The sequence below is a fragment of the Primulina eburnea genome, chromosome 18, assembly GCF_022965805.1.
Source record: "Primulina eburnea isolate SZY01 chromosome 18, ASM2296580v1, whole genome shotgun sequence".
In the NCBI taxonomy this organism is placed as follows: Eukaryota; Viridiplantae; Streptophyta; class Magnoliopsida; order Lamiales; family Gesneriaceae; genus Primulina; species Primulina eburnea.
In genome coordinates, this window is record NC_133118.1 from 464,823 (window position 1) to 489,496 (window position 24,674).

General features: G+C 33.3%; 2 protein-coding genes and 1 long non-coding RNA gene across 5 annotated transcripts; 1 reads left to right on the forward strand and 2 right to left on the reverse strand.

Moving 5' to 3' along the window:
• Nucleotides 1–8,171: 8,171 nt before the first annotated feature.
• Nucleotides 8,172–10,099, reverse strand: LOC140820269 (pumilio homolog 12-like). The gene is made up of 5 exons (XM_073180607.1): nt 9,786–10,099; nt 9,548–9,716; nt 9,307–9,458; nt 8,763–9,024; nt 8,172–8,665 (listed from the first exon to the last, which is right to left on the reverse strand). The coding sequence occupies exons 1-5, from the start codon at nt 10,097–10,099 to the stop codon at nt 8,600–8,602; spliced, it is 963 nt and encodes a 320-aa protein (XP_073036708.1). The 3' UTR covers nt 8,172–8,599.
• Nucleotides 10,100–14,231: 4,132 nt separating this feature from the next.
• On the forward strand, nt 14,232–15,508 carry LOC140818995 (uncharacterized). Its single transcript, XR_012115182.1, has 3 exons — nt 14,232–14,447; nt 14,575–14,617; nt 15,247–15,508. It is a non-coding gene; the product is annotated as an uncharacterized lncRNA (long non-coding RNA).
• Nucleotides 15,509–16,040: 532 nt separating this feature from the next.
• Nucleotides 16,041–20,105, reverse strand: LOC140819830 (pumilio homolog 12-like). 3 transcript variants are annotated; one of them, XM_073180069.1, is made up of 5 exons: nt 19,658–20,105; nt 19,422–19,590; nt 19,176–19,345; nt 18,852–19,110; nt 16,041–16,637 (listed from the first exon to the last, which is right to left on the reverse strand). In XM_073180069.1, exons 1-5 carry the CDS (start codon nt 19,993–19,995, stop codon nt 16,605–16,607), a joined length of 969 nt encoding a protein of 322 aa, XP_073036170.1. In that variant the 5' UTR covers nt 19,996–20,105; the 3' UTR covers nt 16,041–16,604. The 3 variants fall into 3 exon arrangements, with proteins under 3 accessions (XP_073036170.1, XP_073036169.1, XP_073036168.1); XM_073180068.1 differs by lacking the exon at nt 16,041–16,637 and adding an exon at nt 18,463–18,773 and having other exon boundaries at nt 19,422–19,554; XM_073180067.1 differs by lacking the exon at nt 16,041–16,637 and adding an exon at nt 18,463–18,773 and having other exon boundaries at nt 19,658–20,104.
• Between the last annotated feature and the right edge of the window lie 4,569 nt (nt 20,106–24,674).

Sequence of the window (24,674 nt, forward strand, 5' to 3'; positions counted from 1 at the left end):
ATCCGATGTGTTATTCGGTTTTAACCAAACTATGCCCACCCCTAGCTGATTTAGAGTGAAATCTTATTTTCATAAATAAAAAAACGAGTTCGTGATACCTAACACGGTAGAAATAAAATATTGATAATATGAAAAAAATTTATCAAGATATTCAAAATTTTCAAAAAATTCAATCAACTTATATAAAAACAGAAATATTTAAATATATTTACTATATTGAAAAAATAATTATAAATATTCTAAATACATGCAACACATTCTTTCCTGCATTAGTTATTATTATTATTATTATTATCATTATCATTATCCATACTATTTATTAAGTACTCTAAATACATGCCACACCAATTATTTTAGTTTTCTTGTTTTTGTTTTTTTTCCAAAATTTCCCTCGTCAAACTATAGAAGTCCATGGTTCCTAAAATAACAACAAACAAAGTTTTAAAATAGAGTGAGTCTCATGTGAGACCGTCTCACGGATCATAATCTGTGAGACGGGTCAACCCTACCCATATTCACAATAAAAAGTAATACTTTTAGCATAAAAAGTAATACATTTTCATGGGTGACCCAAATAAAGATCCGTCTCACAAAATACGATCCGTGAGACCGTCTCATACAAGTTTTTGTCTTTAAAATAAGAGAAAAAATTAATTTTTAAAATATTAAAAATATAATAATTATTCAATTAAATATAAATAAAAACTATTTAAAAAAATATTTATTTTTCTTAAACTATAACTTAAATATTTTGTAAAATTTTAATTTTAAATAGGATACTTCCTAAAAAATATTCATTACAGTTGCAATCTTTTTTAGTTGGAGATGCTTTATAGTTTTAGTTAAATTCCCTCATTATAATAAAATATAAATATTTAATTATAATAATAATTGATAAATAAATATCCCATTTCAAAATAGGGGGAAATTAAGAAAAAGGAAATATATTTTAAAAACTTATTTTTGTTGTTAAATAAATAAATGTTTGGAATTGAAAGCTAATTAATAAAAAAAATGTCCGATTCAGCTAATAATTGTCCCTCTGCTTGGTCCAATCCAGCTGTTGTCATATTCAAAGTAAAGACGCAACAGGCTTTTGCAGGGAAGACCATTGATTCTCCACGCGGTACAGACTACATACCAATAAATTTAATTTTGAATTTTTATAGAGTTTCACAAAAATAAAAATATAATATTTTTAAACATAATTCATAGGAAACAAAATATAATTTGCTTTAAATTATCAAAATTTGTATTTAGAATTTCTAAAGGAATTTTTGTTGACAATATGTTTCTTGCTTATTCTTCTTAATATTGACAAGACAATTGATAGTTTCTTTTAGAAATAAAAAATTCATGTATTGTTCGGGAGAATTATTTACGAATTAATTACTTCTATTATTAACTTATCTGGTTTTTTTAATGAAATAAATAATAAAATCATATACAATTGAAATATACATATTAACCGAAAACCAAGGTATATGAATAGATTACCAAAATTGTGCAAACACAAACTGATACTCTTTACCCCTCTGTAGAAATAAAGCTGCCCCAATTTATTTACGTATATAGGTACGTAGGTCCCTATATCTAGAATAGCGACGGTTTTTACACCCGTCGCCGACCTAGAATAGCGACGGTTTATCATAAACCGTCGCTATTTAATAATCCAACCGTTTTTTTTTTCATTCTTATATAACAACCGCCACACCAGCATTGATTATGTCCTCATAAACCGTCGCTATTTAATAATCCAACCGTTTTTTTTTTTCATTCTTATATAACAACCGCCACACCAGCATTGATTATGTCCTTAGTTGTCCTCTGCTTCTCCTTCATCCCTCCCTATTTACGATCGTAAATTTGCATCCCACTTCAAACTCCACCCATTAAATTATTTTTCTTCAACTCTTGTTATTTAATATGTCAACAGTTTATGTGTTTTGGGATATGGTGACATGTCCACCATCGACACGATAGCAGCTATCATTGATCGTACGCGAAATACGTAATGCTCTTGCTGTTAACTTTCAAATTGTTGGTCCTATTTTGATTTCTGCTTACGGGATAAAAGCTAACATACCCGTCACAATCCAAAATGAAATCGGCAAAGTTGACATCCGGATGACTTGGTTGCGTGAAGGTAAGTATGTGTGTTTATATATATATATATATATATATATATATATTGAATGTACGTAGTCTTATGCTTTGATTTTGTTTGTGTAATGATTATAAAAATTACATTCCTCTGCCGCTCTGCGTCTTCATCATTTGTTTGTGTAATGGTTATTTCCCGATGAGCACACGGAATTTGCGATTAAAACCAAACTTTATTTTCAATTACTTATATTTAAGTCCATCAGGTCTTGGTTTTTCACTTGTTGCATTTACTGTACATGTGTAAGTACTCACATATTTGCGTTAAATGTTGGATAAACAACACGCAAGTTTCAAATCTACGACCAATTATTTTCCGATAAATTAAAAAAGAAAGATAAAAAGGAATCAGGCGTGAACAAAATCTATCAAAACATAAAAATCATTCACATTTTCTGATTCATATTTTTTATTATATCAATTTTTTCTACCTCAAATCCATAATATATCAAATTTTATTATTGATAATTTTTTTTTTAAAAAAATTATTTTGCTCTGCAATAATAATATATTATTATTATTGATATCCTGCTTTTGATCGGCTCAGATTCTGAATCAGAATCGGAATGACAACAATTGGGCCTCTAATAAAATAGTGGGCTTGATGTAATAATAATAACTCATGATGGATTAGGAAGCCCGATAGTATTAGTAAGAACGAAAGGGTTTAAATGAAAGGTTGAAACACATAAAACATTGTCTAAGGTCATTTCTTGATTGGAAAATAATGTTCCTGTAGTTGTGATTTTGATGCAGAAAACCTATTGGGTAGATTTAAGTTTTGAGATATGTAAAGTGACTTGCAGCATTTGAAACTCGTTGGAAGCATAAAAACATGTGATTTTTTACAGCATTAGTCGAAGATTTGCTATATAATCATGTGACCTGCATCATTTGAAACTCGTTGGAAGCATAAAAATATTGTTAATTTTATTATTTTTGTTAATCAGACGAAGAACATAAGGGAGTGCTGGATTTTAAGCATAAAATCATCGCTTTGAAGTTCGATCAGCGAGAGTTAGAGAAGTCTTCATCACAGCCGCAAAAAAAATAATGTGCATGCTCATAAGCACAAATGAAAGGTTTGCGGGGCTGTTACATAAGTTGAAGTGGCAAGGTGAATACCAGACTATCTTGGTACATCTCGACGATGAACCAAGAAACCTTCAAAATTCAACTCTAGTGTGCTCTTGTGATTTTGTTTGGTCTTTTGCAGGTTTACAAAATAGAGCTGGACCGTGTTTTGAATGATATTTTTATGCCATGAAATATTTTGACTTGATTTATATATCAAAAATTTAGTCCAGCCTTTTATTTAATTCAGAGGGTGACAATTTACTATTTAAATAAGAAAAAAAAATTATTTTCCGCAAATTTTAAAGTAAAATATGTATTTTTAAGTACGAGACTTTACACAAACCGACATTCCGTACCTAAGCAAATCAGTCGACACACAACAGTCTAATAACTCGGTGCAGCAGTATGATACCTCATACTATTGTCAGAAAGATGTCTACATGGACAAAAAGACAATTCAATGGATGATATTATTAAATGCATTCAATATTATCGTTTGAATCGAAGCCTATATAAAGCTGATGAGCTCAGTTGTGAAAGAGTTAGTCATTCAGTTACAATTTACAAGAGCCGTCAATTACAAAGTCAGTTGCAATTTGTCTCAAAGATTTCATTCAATTCACAAGTTCACAGCTCACCCTTCAGTGATTTATTCGCAACAGTCACGCTACCATTTGAGCGAATCAATTAGCACGTTGTATAAATATCCCATACCCTTTCATATTTTTCACACAATTTTCTCTTATTCTCTAACTTTCAATTTTTTCTTGATTAATAGTCTCGATTATTGGTTTATTGTAAATTGTTGATTTATTTTCATAATTACTTTAATTTCATATTTATAAAAATGGCCGGAGCCAGATCAAAACGTAGGGGTGGCAAATGAAAGGGAAAATGCATCATGCCACCCGAGTTCGAGCATCACAATTTCCTTCATTCAATGTCGATGACTATTATATTGATTTTTCCAATGAAGAACATCAAGAACGTGAACAAGAGGCTCAACAAACACGTCATCATCAAAGTCAAGAAAGTACGAGCAATCCGATAGTGCCTAAAAGTAAAACTAGCACCTTGTCTCGCCCGACATCCGGTATCTTCACCAAACACTTCGAAAAGATGGTGCTCTCCTCCGATGATATGCAAGTCTAATACAAATATTTCTCGAAAACTTACATGTTTCAACAAGGAGGTGGTTATAGAACTTTGACGCGACACGTGGAGAAAAATAATCATGTGAAAATTAGTATTGATAATTTTCAAACTCAAATTCTGGCATTCTCTTCATAATAGGATAATGATTCACAATTTTTTAAATCTGACGAATCTAAAATTAGAGAAGAAACAACTAAATTCTGTGTGGTTGAACAATTTTCTTTTAGTTTTAGTGGTAAATTATCTTTTGAAAATTGATTTTCTACGAATGCAAATCCTTCTATTAGATGCATCTCACGAAATACTCTCAAACGCATACTTAAAAATTACTCGATGATGAAAAAAATTTAATTAAATAATTTGCTATTTTAAATAATATAGTTTCTTTGAGTTATGATATTTAGAGTGATCATCGGCAAAATTGTTCATATATGAGTATTGCATGTAATTTGATTGATAATTTTTGGGACGTTAAAAAAAGATTGCTTGTATCTAGATTTTTAACGAAACACACACTATACAAAATGTTTCCCAACTTATATTTGTTATTTTAGAAGAATGTGGTCTAACTTCTCAAGTTTTTCCAATTTTTTTGAAAATATTAATGCAAATAAATTTGGTATTAGTAAACTTATTGAAATATGTAAATCATCACTAGGTGTCAAATTTTTTCATATTAGGTGAACATGTTTAAATTTATATGTTCAAATGGACTGAAAAATTCACATATTCAACCAATTAGGAACGTGATTCATTAATTATGGATATATCCCCAAGTTATGAAACAACGGGACAATTTTGAAAAATAAATAGTATGAGGCGTAAACGGTTTGCACGAGACGTTCTAACTCGTTGAAATTCAACATATAAATTATTATTATCGACTTTTGAATATATAAATTTATTGTGTATATTTTTTCTTCAACATATCCAAGCTCGTGATATTTATTTTTTTAATCGATACTACGTATGCACTAGTATTTGTGAAATTTTAAAAAAAAATTAATAAAGCTAGTAACCAATTATCTCGTCTTTATTATCATACTTCTCATTTAGTTTTGACACATAGTTAAAGCATTGCATGGATTTTTAGTTAAAATATTAAATCTAATGATGATGCTTTAGTTCAATGTATTTATGTCATGAAAGAAAATTGGAAAAAATATTTTTTACAAATTTTAGATCCTAAACTTAAATTAGTTGGTTTACGAGAAATGTTAGCATTATATTATGAATCTTTAGACCTTATTACGGAAATGATTCCTAATATCTCATTGATTTTGTTTAATATCAAAACTCATTAATGTGATATTTATAATAAATATAACACGAAATACGGTGGACAAATTTTTCGACATTAAACATAACCTACTCCAAGTAGTAATATTACTTCTAAACTTACTAAATAACAACTTTTATTAATAGAACAAAAGAAACGTCCACGAGAATTTTCAGTCGAGAACTTGAGAATTATTTTACTGCAAATTTTTATTTTAGTGATGCGGATGAAGAAACTTTCGACATTTTACGACGGCACAAGAAATCTAGATTGCTTCATTTCAACGATTGCAGTGGAGCAAGCTGTTAGTATTGAAGAAAATATATTGGATGAGAGACGTTCTAGCTTAAAGTCGAAAAATTTGGAAACTCAATGTTTGACCAATTATCGGTCAAAAGTCGCTAGCCGAATACAACATATTAAAAGTGATGAAGAAGACCAAGACGAAACTAAGATAACATCTGGAACAATGACATGAAAAAATGCAAATGAATGTGATTGAACATAATGAAATGTAATTTATTGTTAAATAAGATGTTGAAAGTTGAAATTTAATAGAATTTTTATTGAATAAATATAGTAGGTTTTTTCAATTGATATAATGAAATATTTGATAAACTTTGTATAAGTTCAATTGAGCAAGTTTTTTTAATTAATTTTTTAAAAAAAAATTAAAAAAATATATAAAAATAATAATCGAACCGAACTTAGATCCGGTGATTAACCGCATTCGGACCACCCGCACTGACGGTTCCGTGAACCGACCGTAACCGGTCACATGCGGGCGGGCTAAGGGTATCCGATCTAGACCAAACCATGTTCGTGGTCAGGTCTACCTAGGTGTTCCATTATATATCACGTCCCTAGGCTACTTTCGAGCTTCACTACTATATCATTTATTATGCATAAATCATTAATATAAAAAACATTTTTATGACTTTTTTAGAACGAGTATTGCAAATGTAGATCAAATGTGGTGGGATAGGATAGTAGGGTCAATCCGGTTAGAACCTTGGGTGGTCGAAATGGTCAAAACTCAGCGTTTTGAATAGGCCCGGAACTCAGAGTAATCTCATTGGGCCAATTTAAATACTGTTCAAAATTATGGGCTGCAACTTTTAAGCATGTCCAGGCAACTGAGCCGGCATTGCATCTGGCAAGATTGATTTATTCTGCATAGAATTCTCTAAATTATTATCTCAATTTTTTTATATATAAAAACACATTTTTAAAGCCAAAAGGAACACATATATTCGAGTTAATTACAATTTTTCCCCTCGAAAAATAGTGGATTTGACTAGTGCATGCTGGTTGCACCATGGGGGACACACGGTGCGTTAAGGTGGTGGGAGTAATCCAATTCACGGCCTTGAAGTATGGCTTCATGATTCCGACGCCGGTGTTCTCACCAGAGCCACCAATCAATCTCTTCCAGGATCCATCGCCTCGTCTCCGAAAGGAATCTCATTGAGGTCCCCCGTTATCTATGTATATGCCCAGCTTATCCTCGCAAATCTCGGACAGTATGTTCTTGACAAGCTTCACGGATTAGGCTTAGCCAACACAGTTGGAGAGCAACAAACAAAGTTCCCATGGCAATATCCGTATCAGGCAGTTGGAGAGCAACAAACGAAGTTCCTATGGCAATATCCACAGCCACCACCTACACCAACTCCCTTTCCTTTCCTGTCGAATACGTTATACGAGCAACTCCTGACAACTAGACTGAAAAACTAAGACCATATCCCGTGATACTCCTATGACTTGTTTAGATGCTTAAATTGGTCCAAATTCAAGTTTAGGTAATAATAGGATATACTTTTGCAACTGCTAAGAGAAACCTAATGGAAATCATGAAGAATTAAATAAAGCAAAACGACTCCAATCTTCAGTTGTGAAGATTTTGTTACTGCGAGAACATATAAGCTAAATGCAGAGCTATCACAGTCAGCAAAGCGAAGCCTGAAATGGCGAAAAGGAAAGGCATGCTTCGATGTCACTTTTACACCCCTATTTCTGTAAGATCCTGAAGCAGAATGGTGATCAGAAGTGGGAAACAAAATTTTTTTAAGGGATAGAATGGCACAGACTGTCGGGACATATTAACCCTCCACTCATCAAGTTTCCTATTTTCTTATGAATGTCCAGGAGTGGAATTTTGCCTCGAACATAACTCTGCACCTAATGAAGAGAGATTTTTTCCAGTGATACTGCTCCACTATAGTCACTGTCCACTATTTTCCATTTCCCACATCAAAACTCAACCATAGTGGTCCACAAAAAAAGATGGTGGTATAGTTAAAACTTGGGATGCAGAGTGTGAACATGAGGTAAGCAAAACGAGATATTTCCCGTGTCAAAAAGAATACAAGAAACAATTTCAGGTGAAAATATCCCGAAAGCAGCAAATTTTATCAAGACGCTTCTATATCAGGAAACAGTAATCAACCGATTGTCTAATGTCCAAATACGAGTCAACATAACTAAGAAAAACCAATTGAAAAATCAACCAAAAGACCATTTGCACCAACAGCCTACATACAAATGAGAATATACATGCCAAAACCTCTGGTCTGTACACTACATCATAATTTTTACGCGCAACTTAGCAAACAACCAATAGCCAACTCAATCAACACACACCCTTCACAAACTAAGTACACGATTTCATGTGTCTTGGTGCAAAAGTTTCATTTAAACTCTGAAAAAAATTCAGTTACACAGAGAGGAAATATATCTTGAGATGGACAACTACTAATAAAGCTATTCAGTCAATCTTAAAAGTCACACCCTAAAACATAAAATATAAATATCAAACATCAGAAAACACACAAAACAAGCTAATGCGGTCAACGCATAGCAGGGATGGGGGTTTCCGAGCAAAAAGGAAACCATTTTTCGCGGCCACCAGACATGATTCCAGTTTCATTTTTTCTTCAGCGGTTGAGAGTATTGGCAAATCATATCGTTCAAAGTCTTGAGATCAGTTCCCTGCAAGATTGTATAATGTTGTATTGACCTTAAATTGTCTAATTTGAGCTAGGTATACAGCAAATAAAGAAATAAAGATGAACGTTGTTATCGGTACCTTAGCGTACTTTTTAGCATATTTGAGAAGAGAGTAGCCATGAGGATCTGCTAGGGCAGCCAACAAACAAGGATCATTGATCATCTGAGAGATGATTTGAGGTGCATATTTTGCTCTGGATGCAACTATCAATTTCTTCACAACATCGGTTCCATATTTGTTAGTATAGCACAGGAAAGTGAAAAACTCTTGCATTTCATCTACTAAACGCTGTAGCACATAGGGTTTCTCTAGTCCTATTAGATGCTGAATGACAGAACTCCTGAAACAGGGTGTTACAGTTTTTCAGTAATAAAGTCATTTATTGTTTCATTAAAACAGGTGGCATTTTCTTGAACACTTGTATATAGGTACGTATAAACAACAAATTTACATTTGAGATTCTTCCGTCCAAACACAATCTAAATTAATTCATAGAAATTCACAACCAGAGTTGAGATATATATTCGGCACACTTAAAGGGACAGGTGAATCAAGCATGAAGCTAGGTTCAATGTCATGTGAGATGTGAAAAGGAAACATGTGTGGGTCTACATATACATACCCATATTCATCTGTAGACAAATAAATTGTGTTCGATAGTATTCTTTCAACAATATCACGTTCGTAGCTTGATAGGAGGATTTTTAGGATGCTGGACCCGTTCTCGTCAACGGCCAACTCCAAACAATCACAAGCAATGGTATGGAGCATTGGCTGCGAAAAAAACGAGTACATTTTCAGATATCGTAAAGTCAAGAAATAATAAAATTAATAAAGTATAAAAGTCAGTCAGCAGTAAATACTTGTGTTTCTTCCGCAGGGCATGGGAAAATTTTGAAGCACTCGGCAATAACTTGAGAACCACTCGGGTGGTTTGCGAGGGGAACAACGAAATATTTGAAGAAGCGCATAATACGAGAGATTTGTTTTTGTTCCATGGGAAACCCTAGGAATTTTTGCATGGTCTCGGATCTACAAAAAGAAAATCATAAATGGAGTTGGGGCCCCCGTGAAATTTATTCGTTCGAAAGAGAAACATACCCTTGAGGGTCGATACAGACAGAAATTAGCAATAGGGGGTCAGCAGTAACCGCAGAAACCAACTGGTTCTTCTGTTCTTCATTGCACACCTCGAAAAGCTTTAGAATTACATCGCTCCCGAACTGATCAAACATCAACTGACATATGCAATCCTTCACCTCTGAAAAGATCATTTGGATGTCTTCCACTTTCCTTTCATGGAGTTTCTGGAGCAACAATTGGCAACCTCGTTCTTTCATTGCTTTCGAAAACATAAAATCTTCAAATCTTCCAGTTCCTGTATCTCCGGAGGATGTGTTATTGTCGTCATCCATAGGAAATCCACCAACATCCAGCTGGAAAGGTGTTTTTCAGCGGAAGGCGGTGGGATATGACTGCTTTCTTGCGGCGGAGCTGGAAAGGTGGTTTGGATCATTTACAACCTTACTGATACATATGAAATATATTATATTTTTTTTATTGTTATTCAACAAAAATCAAGTGAGGTATAAGATTTAATAATATAATCTTTAACTGGAAATCCACCAACATCTAGTTGGAAAGGTATCTTTTCAGCGGAAGGCGGTGGGATATGACTGCTTTCTTGCATCAAACTTTGTAGAGGCGGCGGAGCGAAGGTCTTGGAGTTTCAGCCCAACGTTTTTGGGGAAAAAACCAAAAAAATAAAATTTCATTCCAAAAACAAAATGTCTTTTGAAGGGGTAGTGTATTCGGCTTCAAAACTTTCTTTTTATTAAAAAAAAATTGAACATGGAAATGGTGATTTTAGAAGCATAAACGATTGAAAACATCATATATTTGCACATGCGAGTGAACAAACGACATGTTGAAAATCGAAAACAAAAATTATAGGGAAAAATCTTACCTGGCGAAAGGGGAAACGAGAAACGAAAGAGACAAGTCTTCTTCTTCTTCTTCTTCTTCTTCGAAACAAAAAGTGTGTTGTGCACAGGTTCTTAAATTTATGTTTCTTGCGGTTCAATCCTTTCGGTTTTGAACAATATCTTTTAAGTCCCCAAAAGACTCCCGGTCAATATTATCCAAGCTTTAGTCGGCTCGATTAAATTCTGACGGTTAAATTGCATATATCCTTCCGTCAAATATGAAAAGAGGTCATAATTTAAATAAATATTCATTTAATTCTTATATATTTTTTAAAAAAAGTTACTCCCATGATAATATTAATGTGATTATAATTTCTTTATTGTATGCAGAATTATTTTTTTAAGATATAATTCAAAATTTAATCATTACAAATAAATATAAATGGGAACCTTATTTAAAAATACCTAACCTTCTTTCCGACTTTCTTTTTACTACCCATACCTCTTAAAACTTAGTTTTAACTACCCCAAAATTTCAAAATTCCAAGAATACCCTTATTCCTTCAATTATGGTACGTGACATTGTTAGACCTATCGAGCCTGTTCTTAGAGGCATATAGCCCCAAGACATGCAGCTTCGCAAGGTTTCCAGCCTATATACCACACTCAAATGATCGATTTTTTTTAATATATATATAAAAGGCTCATCATGCTTCCGTATAATAAATTAAATATTTTATCTCTTTGACCGGAGTGCCATCGGGTTATATCCACCATATTTTACAGACTGTTCCTCACAGTCTAACCACGTGATCGCAACCGATGGTTATCGACGCAGATTCCTTCAGCAGCACTTGACACAAACCTAATTCGTTTCTCACCTTAAGGTGTACAATAAAAGATAATTTTTTTAAAATAATACATAAGAGGGGCTAGAGCAAATGATTTCTTTATTCAAACACAAACATGTGATCTCTTTTATTGCTAATAATTTTTATGGACAGTTTATTGACGATCAAAATTTGAAATTTTATTTGTATTTAATTTTTTTTTTAATTTTTCCGCAAATTTTAAAATAGTTAAAAGTACGGTACGTTACACTTCTCATAAATTGAAAGAATATGTGAAGAATTATCCCAATCATGATCTTGAGTTGGCGGCAGTGGTCTTCACATTGAAAATTTGGAGATATTATTTGTATGCAGATAAGTGTGAGATTTTTATGGTTAACAAAAGTTTAAAATACTTGTTTTCCCATAAAGAGCTGAATATGCGACAAATGAGGTGGTTGAAACTTGTCAAAGATTATGATTGTACCATTATTTACCTCTCAGGTAAAGCAAATGTGGTTGCAGATGCATTAAGTCGCAAGTCTGGTTCTTTATTGAGCTCTATGATTCAAAAACCATTGTGGTTGGATTTGCAAAGGAATGAGATAGCTATGGTAGCACAAGGAACAATAGCTCGATTCTCAACTTTGGTTATTCGAGCTACATTGACAAATAGGATTAAAAGTGAACAACCAAATGATGATCAATTGTTGAAGATGTGATCTAAAGCCGAGTTGAAAGGGAATTCCGATTTTGGGTCAAACAGTGATGGGTTGTTGAATTTCAAAGGTCGAATCTGTGTTCCTCTTGGTGATAATATTCGACAAGATGTCTTAACTGAAGCTCATACGGTACCATATTTGATACATCTGGGTAGCACCAAGATGTATCAAGATCTCCGTCGACTTTATTGGTGGCCATGTATGAAAACGGATATATCATTGTTTATTTCTGAATGCTTAACATGTTATCAGGTGAAGATTTAGCATCAACGACCGGCATGATTATTGCAATATTTTCCAATACCTCAATGGAAGTGAGAGCACATCACGATGGATTTTGTAATATGGCTTCCAATAACACAGAAAGATTATAATTCTATTTGGGTGATCGTTGATCGTCTAACCAAGTCATCGCATTTTCTTCCTGTCAAGACGACGTATTCAATGAATCAATATGCTGAAGCTTATGTGGCGGAAATTGGGAGACTTTATGGGATTCTTGTGTCAATTGTTTCAGATCGTGATCCAAGGTTTACATATGAGTTTTGGAAGAGTTTGCATAGAGCCTTGGGCACAAGATTAGCTTTTAGTACAACTTATCATCCTCAAAGGGGCGGGAAATCAGAAAGAGTTATTCAGATTCTTGAAGATATGCTTAGAGCCTGTACTATTGATTTTCCTAGTAGTTGGGATTCTACGTTACACCTTGTGGAATTGACGTACAATAACAGTTACCAAACAACGATTGACATGACACCTTATGAGGCGTTGTGCGGCAGAAAGTGCATATCACCGTTATATTGAGATGAAGTGGGTGAAAGAAAGTTGTTGGGACCAGAGTTGGTTTAACAGATAGCAGATGTCGTGGCTTTGATCAAAGAGGGAATGAAAACGACTCAATCCAGATATAAAAGTTAAGCTGATGTTCGTAGAAGGCCCTTGAAGTTTGGGGTAGGAGATCATGTATTTGTGAAGATAGCTCCTTTCAAAAGAGTTATGAGATTTGGGAGGAACAGGAAGTTATGTCCGAGATATATTGGATTTCTTCACAGAATTTTGAAAGAGCTTATCGTTTAGCCTTACCATCGGATTTGGATCGAGTCCATAATGTGTTTCATGTTTCAAGGCTCAGAAAATATATGTCAAATCCTTCCCATGTTCTTCAACATAAATCATTGGACCTTATGCCTAATTTGAGTTATCAAGAAGTACCAGTCCAGATTTAGATCGAAAAGTTAAAGTATTGAGGAACAAAGAGATTGGTATTGTCAAGGTTCTTTAGCGCAATCATTTGGTAGAAGAAGCAACATGGGAACTGGAGAAGGAAATGAAGCAATTGTATCCTGATTTATTTGCGATGTAATGGCAATTTCGGGAGCAACATTTTCTAAGAAGGGAAGAATTGTAATGTTCAGACATTCTTATGACCATTATTTACGATATTTATTATGTTTATGATTATGAATCCTCAATGTTTCTTTTATGAATTTTGTTTGATGTTTGTTATGGGATTTTGAATTAATGGTGATGTTTGGTTCAAGAAATTGAAATGTGATAGAAGCTTATGATGATCATTATGATGAGATATGTATAGTTATGGATTTGATGATTTTAAGGTGAATTCATGAAGTGTTGTAGGTACGAGGTGAATGGGAATTATTGTTGTTTAAAATGGAATGAAATTGTGGCAGTGGCTACGGTTTTTATCATGGCAAATTGTATTTTGATTCAAACAAGATGAGGCCAATTGAGATGCTTGATAAGACATTGAACTACAACTTTCATGTTTGTGATGTTCTCAAATTATGATAGGAAGAGGCGTTTCGGAAGCGATTTATGTTGAAGATGTGTGCAGGTTGTCCGAGGAGCCGGTGCTAGGGAGGTAAAATTCGATCGCCCCAGCGCCTCTTTTTGGTTTTGGGGGAATTTTGGTAGAAGAAACCGCGCTAGGACGGTAATATCTGACCGCCCGATTGCCATTGGCCGCTCTAGGACGGTGAAATTCGACCGCCCCTGAGCCCACGGTTCTGTATTTTTGGCTTCTGGGCAGTAAGATCTGTGCTAGGGGGTAAAACTCGACCATCCCAGCGCCGTGTAGATCGAAAAGCGTGTTTTGAGTTTTTAAGGCATAAGATGGGAGGTTGGATTCATTTTATCTCATTTCCCTTCTCTTCTTCTATCTTGCTATCGATTTGGGGAAACTAAGGGTTCTTCATTCTTCTTCTTAGATTCTCGTTCATTCAAGCAATTATCATCTCCATTGGAGTTGGAAACTTAATCTTTCAGGTAAATGGATTACAAGTGAGTAAGTTATTCTTCATTTTATTTGAATATCATTGAAGGTGAAGTTAAAGATTGGTGATTAAGTTCGGTATTATGGATTAATGGATGATTATTTGGATTTATGTTGCAGGATCATTACCAAATGAGTAAGATTATCATTTCTTCAAGTGGTTGTAAATAGAAATCAATTCCTTGCTGCTCACATGATCTTATGTATATGTTGTTGTGTTTTTAATGGTTTTAGCTCCTTTCAATTGTTGTACAAATGTTATATATGTAGATATGTATGTATTGTAATGCAAATATATGCATTTTTGTATGAAGGAGCTAAACAATGAAAGACGCTTTCAAAGCGTTCGATGAAATGTTTCAATGAAGTAATGTGATTAAATGAATGGATTGATAGTGATAGTAGCGGTATTGCCTCTGGTAATTCTAAATCCAGAATGTTATTGGCCAATTAATGATGAAACATGTATTCTCTCACAGATCCGTTTATATGAAGAGGTACATGTCCCTCTCACATATTCGTTTATACGAATAGGGTTAATGAATGAATGAACTATCTCAAAGAACTATGAATGCTTCAGTTGATCGATGAAATGAATATCATCCTTATGTATTGATATTATATGATTCTTGGCGGATGGTATTAAATGATGTTACGATGATGTTTCTACGATGATTTTTATGAATGATGTTGAGGCTACGGTTTAAAAAGAACTGTATATGTATTTTTTTTATCAACGATTCTACTTGTTGAGTTTCATAAACTCATTCCAGTTATGTTTATATCATGCAGATAAGAAAGATTAGGTATGTCTGAGTTGTCGCAGCAATAGGAATGCATATGCCAAGATTTGGAGAAGAAAAGAATGAAATGATTTTGATGGTTTGATATTTTGTTATAGTTGGACAAAGAAACATTTTTTGTTGTATTTTGGAAATGGCTATGTTTGGTGGTTGGAAAAGATGTTATTTTGGTTTATGGGTTTCGGAAAGATAGTTTAAATGTGTTTGTGATTATGTGTGATATTTATGACGTGTTCTATTTTTAGGGTAGTTCTGCCAATTTTTTTTTATAAATTTCTACTTTTCTCCAATTAATGTAAAGCTTCCACATTTATATATTTAAATGAGTGAGAGGTGTTACAATTCTCTAATATATCAATATATTTTGTCGAGCTACATTTATCTAATTAAAGAAATTAAATAACCAAGTTTTCTTGTTTTATTTAACAATTGCAATTCGCTCTGAAATGAGGCATGGAAAAGATCCACTGCGAAGAAGTTCTGGGAGTTACGAAGGAGGGTTCGAGCTCATATTGGTGACGGATTGAGAATTTACTAACCGTGGAATCCTCTATCTTTCAACTTATTGGACTATGACTATCAATATGTACACAACCCCATATGTCTATGCAAGTTTTATATCTATGGATTATGTTACTCTATTGTTATAAAATCTCATCTCGGTCTCAATTCTAACATATCAAATCACTTCGAAGTTAATCATGCTTCAAAAATGCAATAAACACAATAACATAATCAAGAATTACTTAAAAACAAAATTCAATTTTCAAAAAAAAAAAAAATCAAAACATAATTGTCTTGGAGTACGATCCTCTAAATCTCAACAAATAGAAAAGAGAATATGGAGAAAAGAGACACTAGTGTTTGTGGTTCTTGTTCTTTTTTGAGTTCTTCAGGTCTTGCCCCTCTTGAAGTTCTTCGGTCTTCTTTGTCCCCAAGTGGCAGCTCTCCCATCGTCTTTCTCTCAGTTTTTTTTTTCTTTCCTCTTATAATATCCAAAATTGCATCCATTCTACTCTTCTTCGGCCCACCAAATCTGCGCATAATATTATTTCCCGCTATGGTGGGGCTTTTCGCATGCTGGGTTGCTGCGTCTTCTATGTCAAGGTGAAAATTTCTCGAGCTCGCGCTTGGGTGGAGGTCTTTGCACCTCCTATTGAATCTGACTCTGCACTAACTTTTCCTTCAACTCGCGTTGGGGCGTGCCAAAATTGTACGCCCTAGCGCGAGATTTTCTGCCTCCATTATTCGATTTCTTCACAATTTCGTGCTGGGGCACGATCCTTGTTGCCTAGACCTTTTACCAACCACTTGAACTCATCTTTATGCCACTTTTTAACATATAAATCAACAATTATGATGAATGCCCGTGCGCATATACTACATCAAAAATGAACAAAGAATGCGAATTCAATACCGTAATATCATGCAAAAACGATCTCAAAACGATGTAATAAAAAATGTAAATTTGACACTTATCACATATTATCCAGGGTCGAGTAGTAGGTAAGCGTTTCCAAGGTCATAGAAAAGTTGTGCTTGAGTTTTGGGGCCTTGGCTGACGACGGACACATGTATAGCCTTGGACTCTTAGTAGCTATTGGGAGTAGTCATTAGCTTAGTTAAAAAATTTATAGTGAGATGGTGGTATTCACTTGATCTGTAGGCTTGGACTATAGACCCTGTTTACTCAACATGTCTAGTAGAAATACGTAAGTATTGACTGAGACTTGCATTTTATGTTCCATGATATACATGTTTTTCTGCTTTATTCATATGCAACATGTGCATATATCATATTGAGCATGTATCTATTTCGAGATCATTCTAGTAGGATCGCTCAGCCCTATATTTTTCAATATCTGAGTTGACACCATGAGCCACCGTGATGAATTGGACCAATGCTACGGTAATCTAGTCGAGTGTGTGAGCTACCTAGTGGATATGACCCCAGATGGTACTACTCACTCATGGCGATTGAGCGATAATATTTAATTGTTCAGAATAATGATGAAAAAACAAGATTGAAAACTATTAGAATATTGTAAAGTAAATAAATATACTGACTCGCAAGTGATATCACATATATATGACATAACAAGACTTGCAAAATTCTCACTTACATTAAATATTATATTATTTCATATTATAGAACGGAAATCAAACTATATATATTTTTCCCTGAAGCTTATAAAACTAATAACTGCAAGACAGGCAATTTAACAGAGTAACATAGAAATGCCACAAACTCAAACCATTGCTCGTGATCCTGGTATTGCTACTTGGATAGAGAGAGTGTTATGTGGTTGTTGCTATTGGCCTGTGAATCTTCTCCACAACGACAGCATCTTGTCATTTTCTAATTACAATGACTAATATTAATGTTTAAGCTCACTTTTTATTTGGAGTGCTAGTTTTTCAGAGGCTTAGCCAGCCTGCTTCATTTGGAAATCAAATGTTTCTACTTTTTAATCCCCCACCTTTACACTGTATGGTTTTATTTTGTATATAGTTTAAGGCATCAAAGTTGAAAGACTGGGTGTTCTTCATTCTTCATAGAGACAAATTAACTTTTCTCTGTTTTTTTCCCCTCGGATTCACCATGATCAATGCCTAACTTTGGTTTTCATCACAAGAGTTCTTGAGTTGATATCATGCATATTAAGGTAATACCAATGAATAAGTATTATGATTATTAGAGAAACATACCCCATACAACTTACTTACGGGAGCATGCAACACATTCAACAATAAACATCAGAATAGTGATCCACATCAAGAACAATATATCCACCAGACCAAACAGTAAAATTTCTAAGCATCAACAAATATATCCCATATGCACATCCAGAGATTCAGATAAGCATCAACAACCAACACATATTTTTACTGAGAAATTTCGAAGAACAATTGGAGTATGTGGTTGACTAATGACCAGAACTAGGTAAAAAAGTAATTAGGACATAACCTTGACTATTGATGTCAAGATTGCAATGACAGCAGCAACTTGATGCAAACTTCATATCAAGATTCAAATATATTATGAACAATAGTGGACCAAAACATGAATCGAGAAGATGCATCAGATGAGATTGGAGGAGATAGTTTGTCATTACCTCAAGTTGGTCTCAGAAATCTCTTGAATGCAGAGAGGAAAACTGAAAGAACAAGAGACCTTAGAAAAACTGATCATGTGAAAGGAAGCTAGAATAACTGTTGCCTTTTAAATTTTATTATTACTGTAAATCGATCAAGTGTTTTATGTTAATTGGGATACGAGTGTTCTTGGAATTTCAAAATCACTAATAAATTCATTCATTTAATCTTCAAAACTACACCCTAAAACACAACAAAGTATAAATATAAAGCATAAGACACACAAAAACAAACAAACAAGATGAAGCCATATTTCTCGATGATCATACACGCATCCTCGATTTTTTCTTTTTTTTTCTTTTTGGGACGAACAGTCCCTTCATGGTGATCAGGGAGCGGTAGAATGTTGCGACCGGTTTCCTGCAGGATTGTATAAGGTGAACTTCAAGCTAGCTAGATTACAAATAAACAAATAAAGATAAGCATTGTCTTTGGTACCTTAAAGCGTGTCTGAGCTTCTTCGAGAAGACATTTGCCAAAAGGATCAACTAGGACTCTGGAGAAATTAGGGCTGCGTATAATCTCATTGTAGATTTGAGCTGCTAGTTCTTCCTTGGATTTCATCATCAAAGCCGACACTACGGACTCTGCATCTTTGTGCATCGACATTTGGGCAAAATCCCCATTTAGCTGAGCTACTATTTCTCGGTGCACATCATGCGTCCCAAGTTCTATTACATCCCGCACCACACAACACCTGAAACAGGAAAAATGTTGAATTTTATGTGCAAGCAAGCTTGAGAGAGCGTGTGTACGACGTACCCGTATGTATCATAAGACAACTCATGTACATCTGCTATTAGTTTTGACAGAATACTCGGTCGGCTTTCCAGTAGAAAGACTTCTGAGTAGAGGAGTTCCCCAAGAAGGAGGTGTCCATATCGATCGGTGGCCATTTCGAAAAAAATATCAGCTATAGCATCGAGTATTGACTGGGAAAAACACAAGTGAAATATGGTAAAATATTATATAAAAAAAACAAGGAAGAATTAATTCTGCAACAAATACTTGAGTTTCTTTTGCGTGCTTGGGGAAGATACGGACGAAATGGCCGATAACTCGGTAACCAAACTGGTGCTTTACGAGCCGAGCCATGAAGGGTAGCAAGGTGGATATCACGTCATACATTTGTTTTGGGGTCCTGAGACAGTCGACAAACTCCGCAATGGCATTAAATCTGCAAAGAAACACGAAAATCCAGAAATCGCCATATATATTATAATTAGCTGAAATTTAACACATACCCGTGAGAGTTGAGGCAGACAAGCATGAGTATATGGGCATCAGCAGTGAGCGATGAAACCATCTGGTTCATCTGTTGTTCGTCGCAGACTCCGCAAAGACATATAATTAAAGAGCTACCAATTCCATTTAACATCAACGCACATATCTGATCTTTCACCTCTGAAAAGATCAATTGAATGTCTTCAGGTTTCCTATGGCGGAGTATGCGACACAAGTAACTGCTATCAATTGGATCCATTGCTTTCCAAAACAACTCGCCCTTCCAATCTTCTAAAGAGTGTGGCACCCGCGGCAGAGCTGGAGGGTTTGCGGCCGCTGAAGTGACGTACTTAAACATCGGAAATTTACGTTTTCAGCGGACGCCGATCCGTGGGGAAGAGAAGGATTCTGCCAACAGATCGATCGTAGCTAGGGTTTCAGTTTGCTTTTTTTTTTTTTTTTACGTAAATAAACTTTAGTATAATTGAGTTCATGTGATGAAAAAAATAAAATAAAAAAATATATCATATTATATTATAATATGATATATTATAGTGAAATTTTGAAAAATGGACTTGGTTGACTATTGTTAGATAAAAACAAAATACCCACAATAAAAATTATTATAAATTAGCGATCGGGCATACACATGAAATATATTTTATTTTTATTATTGTTATTCTACAAAATCAAATTAGGTATAAGATTTAATAATATAATCTTTAATATTTAAATATTTTTATATTTTTTCATGAGTGATCCAAATAAAAGATTCGTTTCACAAATTGAACCAAGAGATCTTTTCAGGCGAGTTTTGTGTTTTTTCTAAGATAAAAAATGTAGATGAAAATTTTTCCAGAATAAAAAGATATTCATGTTAAGAAAATCATCAATCTATAAATACTTCGTATTGTTCGCATTACAAACGCTCCGTATAGAACAACCATAATAAATACAATATGTATCTATACACGGACATATGATATGTAATGCATGTATCTCGTGGAGGTATTAGGTCAAATGCTCATCTACTGAGCATATATCAGAATCAATCGAGTCGCTATCAAATCAATGATCGAGCAGACACACTGGCCTTAGTCAAGTATAAGAGAATATTTGCATGATAGCATCGACAAAGCGCAATCAAATCCCAAATCTCAACCAATCAATCATAGGGGCCACGAATGACTATGTTTTTTAGTGCCACATAAATCATAAAGCCAAACATGGTATCGTTCTCACAACCCCAGAATCAAAATCCAATTATATCAAGGTATCCAAGGATCATAGCTCAACGTGTATGTCATGTATCGATGTGTGTTAAACAATGCGTGACCACGTCTTGTTCTAGGACTACTTTTGGTTTGGTCATTCTCTTTCAAAATCTATCTTGGAAAACTTCAAATGTGATAAACATCATTTTTTTAACTCAAATTTACTCCAAGACCGTAAAAGTTCCTCATACAATAAAATTACATAAAAATGTATCAATTAAACATATTGAAGGTTGAAATAATGAGAAATATGAAAATAAAAATACTAACTATTACGAGTCTATCACCATTATAACGTAATAATCATTATATTGAACAAAATTTATGTATTGACTCATGTTGTAACACATTTTGCAACATGTTCCTCTCAGAATTCAGGTTGATAAAATTTAGGAAACATCGGTCTTGAGCCATGAGACGTTTTGAAACATGTTAGTGAAATTCTTATGTCTTTTTATATTTTATCCCAAGATTTAAAAATTTAGGAAATTTGTTTAAAGCATAAGATAATATTCGAAAACATATATTAAAAATCGAGATTAAATTTAAGAATTTTAGTTATTTTATATTATTTTTTACAAAATATCTAGTAGTAATTAACTTCATAATTCTTGCATTTTATATAGACATAAATATTAAAATTATTATATATCTTCTTTTTATTTTTATTTTTATTTTTTGAAAATATATTCACAATGAATAAATGTTATAGGGGAAAAAAGGCAAATTGGTCATCTAAATTTAGATGTTTTCTCTTCAAATTGAGGAATCTCATTTCTAAATTAAATGTAACATCAATGTAATATCGTAAGTTTTTGGATTTGTTAGAAAACAATGCTTAAATTCAAGTTTTGAGAATCTAAAGTTTAATTTTATTGGTTTCTAAATGGTAATTGGTTGTATCTCGTATTTCTTATTAAAAATAAATATTAAGATATTTTATATTTATTTATTTTATAACAAAATCAATATTTATTTAACAGTTATCTGTAGCAAGAGTTGTGCTAGCTGATTTACAGTGAAATGTTATTTCATAAAAAAAAAAAAAAACGAGTTCGTTCGTGATACCTAACACGGTAGAAATAAAATATTGATAATATAATAATAAATTTATCAAGATATTCAAAATTTAAAAAAAAAAATTCAATCAACTTATATAAAAACAGAAATATTTAATATATTTACTATATTGAAAAAATAAATTATAAATATTCTAAATACATGCAACACATTCTTTCCTGCATTAGTTATTATTACTGTTTGGTATTGAAAGCTAATAAATGTCGCTCTGCTTGTTATTAATTATCACGTTCTGTAGTCCAATTCAGCTGTTGCATATTCAAACTAAAGACGCAACAGGCTTTTTCAGGGAAGACGCGGTACAACTAAAAATCTAGCTATAAGAGTAGGTCTTTTATGGTATGGTCTCACAAATTTTTATATGTAAGACGAGTCAATCTTACTGATATTCACAATAAAAAGTAATACTCTTAGCGTAAAAAATAATATTTTTTCATGGATGATCTAAATAAGAGATCCGTCTCACAAAATACGACCTGTGAGACCGTCTCATACGAATTTTTGCATATATAAAATAAAGATAACTATTTATCGTCTCCTTTATTTTGATTTCATGGTAACATATGATTTAGATAATCGAATTTATGCAATGTAATTTGCTTTAAATTGTCAAATTTTGTATTTAGAATTTCGAAAGGAATTTTTGTTGACAAATGTCTATATGTTTCTTGATTAAGTCCCTAGTGTCTATTCTTCTTACTATTGTCATTTCTTCTTATATTGATTGGTTTTAGAAATAAAAAATTCATGTATTGTTCGGGAGAATGATTTACGAATTAATTACTTCTATTATCAACTTATCTGGTTTTTTTTAATGAAATAAATAATAAAATCATATACAATTGAAATATACATATTAACCGAAAACCAAGGTCTCTGAATAGATTACCAAAATTCAGAAAATCAAACTGATACTCTTTAACCCACCTGTAGAAATAATGTTCAGTGTGGTTAGATTCCTTTGAGTCAAATTCAAAATTAATCTCAAAACACATTTCCAAGAAAATAAAGCTTCTAGGTACTATCACATTCCCACCACTCCAGCCTCCAGGTCCCTATATATATATATATATATATATATACACACACACACCTATTTACGATTATAATAAGCAAAAAATAAAGTCCTTAGGATCCCACCTTCTCGTTGGAGCAGCAGCTTTGTTCAAACACAACTACCAACTCCTTTTTTTCCCCAAAGCCTTGAAGATCTGATCTATAAATTCTCCTCCACTTGAACTCTTCTTCACCCATTAAGTTATTTATCTTCACCCCTTGTTATTTAATATGCCGACAGTTTATGTGTTTTGGGACATGGTGACATGTCCACCATCGACACGGGAGCAGCTATCATTAGTAGTACGCGAAATACGTCATGTTTTTGGTAACTTTCAAATTGTTGGTCTTATTTTGATTTCTGCTTACGGGATAAAAGCTAACATACCCGCCGCAATCCAAAATGAAATCGGCAAATTTGACATCCGGATGACTTGGTTGCGTGAAGGTAAGTATGTGTTTATATATATATATATATAGATCGAAATTTGCAATATAGATCGAAATTTGCAATAGTATATAATATATAGATCGAAATTTGCAATATAGATAAATTTGCAATGGTTTATATATATATATATATATATATATATATATATCGAAAATTGCAATTTTTACAGAGATCGAAATAAAATCTTTTTTTTAAAAATCATTTAGGTCATAAAAATTATATTCCTCTGCGTCTTCATCATTTGTTTGTGTAATGATTATGTTTCTCGGTTTTTGACTTGGTTCATTTACTGTACTCACATGAGATTTAAGCAGCTGATATCCTGCTTTGATGGGCTCAGATTCCGAATCAGAATCGGAATGACAACAATTGGGCCTCTAATAAAATAGTGGGCTTGATGTAATAATAATAACTCATGATGGATTAGGAAGCCCGATAGTATTAATAAGAAGGAAGGGTTTGAATGAAGGTTGGAACACATAAAACATTGTCTAAGGTCATTTCTTGATTGGAAAATAATGTTCCTGTAGTTGTGATTTTGATGCAGAAAACCTATTGGGTAGATTTAAGTTTTGAGAAATGTAAAGTGACCTGCAGCATTTGAAACTCGTTAGAAGCATAAAAACATGTGATTTTTTACAGCATTAGTCGAAGATTTGCTATATAATCATGTGACCTGCATCATTTGAAACTCGTTGGAAGCATAAAAATATTGTTAATTTTATTACTTTTGTTAATCAGATGAAGAACATAAGGGAGTGCTGGATTTTAAACATCAAATTATCGCTTTGAAGTTCGATCAGCGAGAGTTAGAGAAGTCTGCATCACAGCCGCCAACAAAAGTAATGTGCATGCTCATAAGCATAAATGAAAGGTTTGCGAGGCTGTTACATAAGCTGAAGTTGCAAGGTGATTACCAGACTTTCTTGGTACATCTCGACGATGAACCAAGAAAACTTCAACATTCGACTCTAGTGTGCTCTTGTGATCTTGTTTGGTCTTTTGCCGGTTTACTAAATAGAGCTGGACCGTGTTAGTTTTCTGTTGTCATTATTTTCTAGATTTTAACGAGGTGTGTTGTCTACTTAAAATATTTAATGGTGTTTAATGTTTTGTAAAATGATATTCATGTTTAAAATTTTATTGTTGATCGTCATAACATTTTAAAACTTTCCT

Excerpts from the sequence above, each read along its gene's own strand:
- LOC140819830 (XM_073180067.1), bottom strand. The coding sequence starts at position 19,995 with ATGTTTAAGTACGTCACTTCAGCGGCCGCAAACCCTCCAGCTCTGCCG. Across the intron at positions 19,111-19,175 it reads TTGTCTTATGATACATACGG|GTGTTGTGTGGTGCGGGATG; the intron begins GTACGTCGTACA and ends TTCCTGTTTCAG. Across the intron at positions 18,774-18,851 it reads AAGCTCAGACACGCTTTAAG|GAAACCGGTCGCAACATTCT; the intron begins GTACCAAAGACA and ends ACAATCCTGCAG.
- LOC140820269 (XM_073180607.1), bottom strand. The coding sequence starts at position 10,099 with ATGGATGACGACAATAACACATCCTCCGGAGATACAGGAACTGGAAGA. Across the intron at positions 9,717-9,785 it reads GTCTGTATCGACCCTCAAGG|ATCCGAGACCATGCAAAAAT; the intron begins GTATGTTTCTCT and ends TTCTTTTTGTAG. Across the intron at positions 9,025-9,306 it reads TTGTCTACAGATGAATATGG|GAGTTCTGTCATTCAGCATC; the intron begins GTATGTATATGT and ends ACCCTGTTTCAG.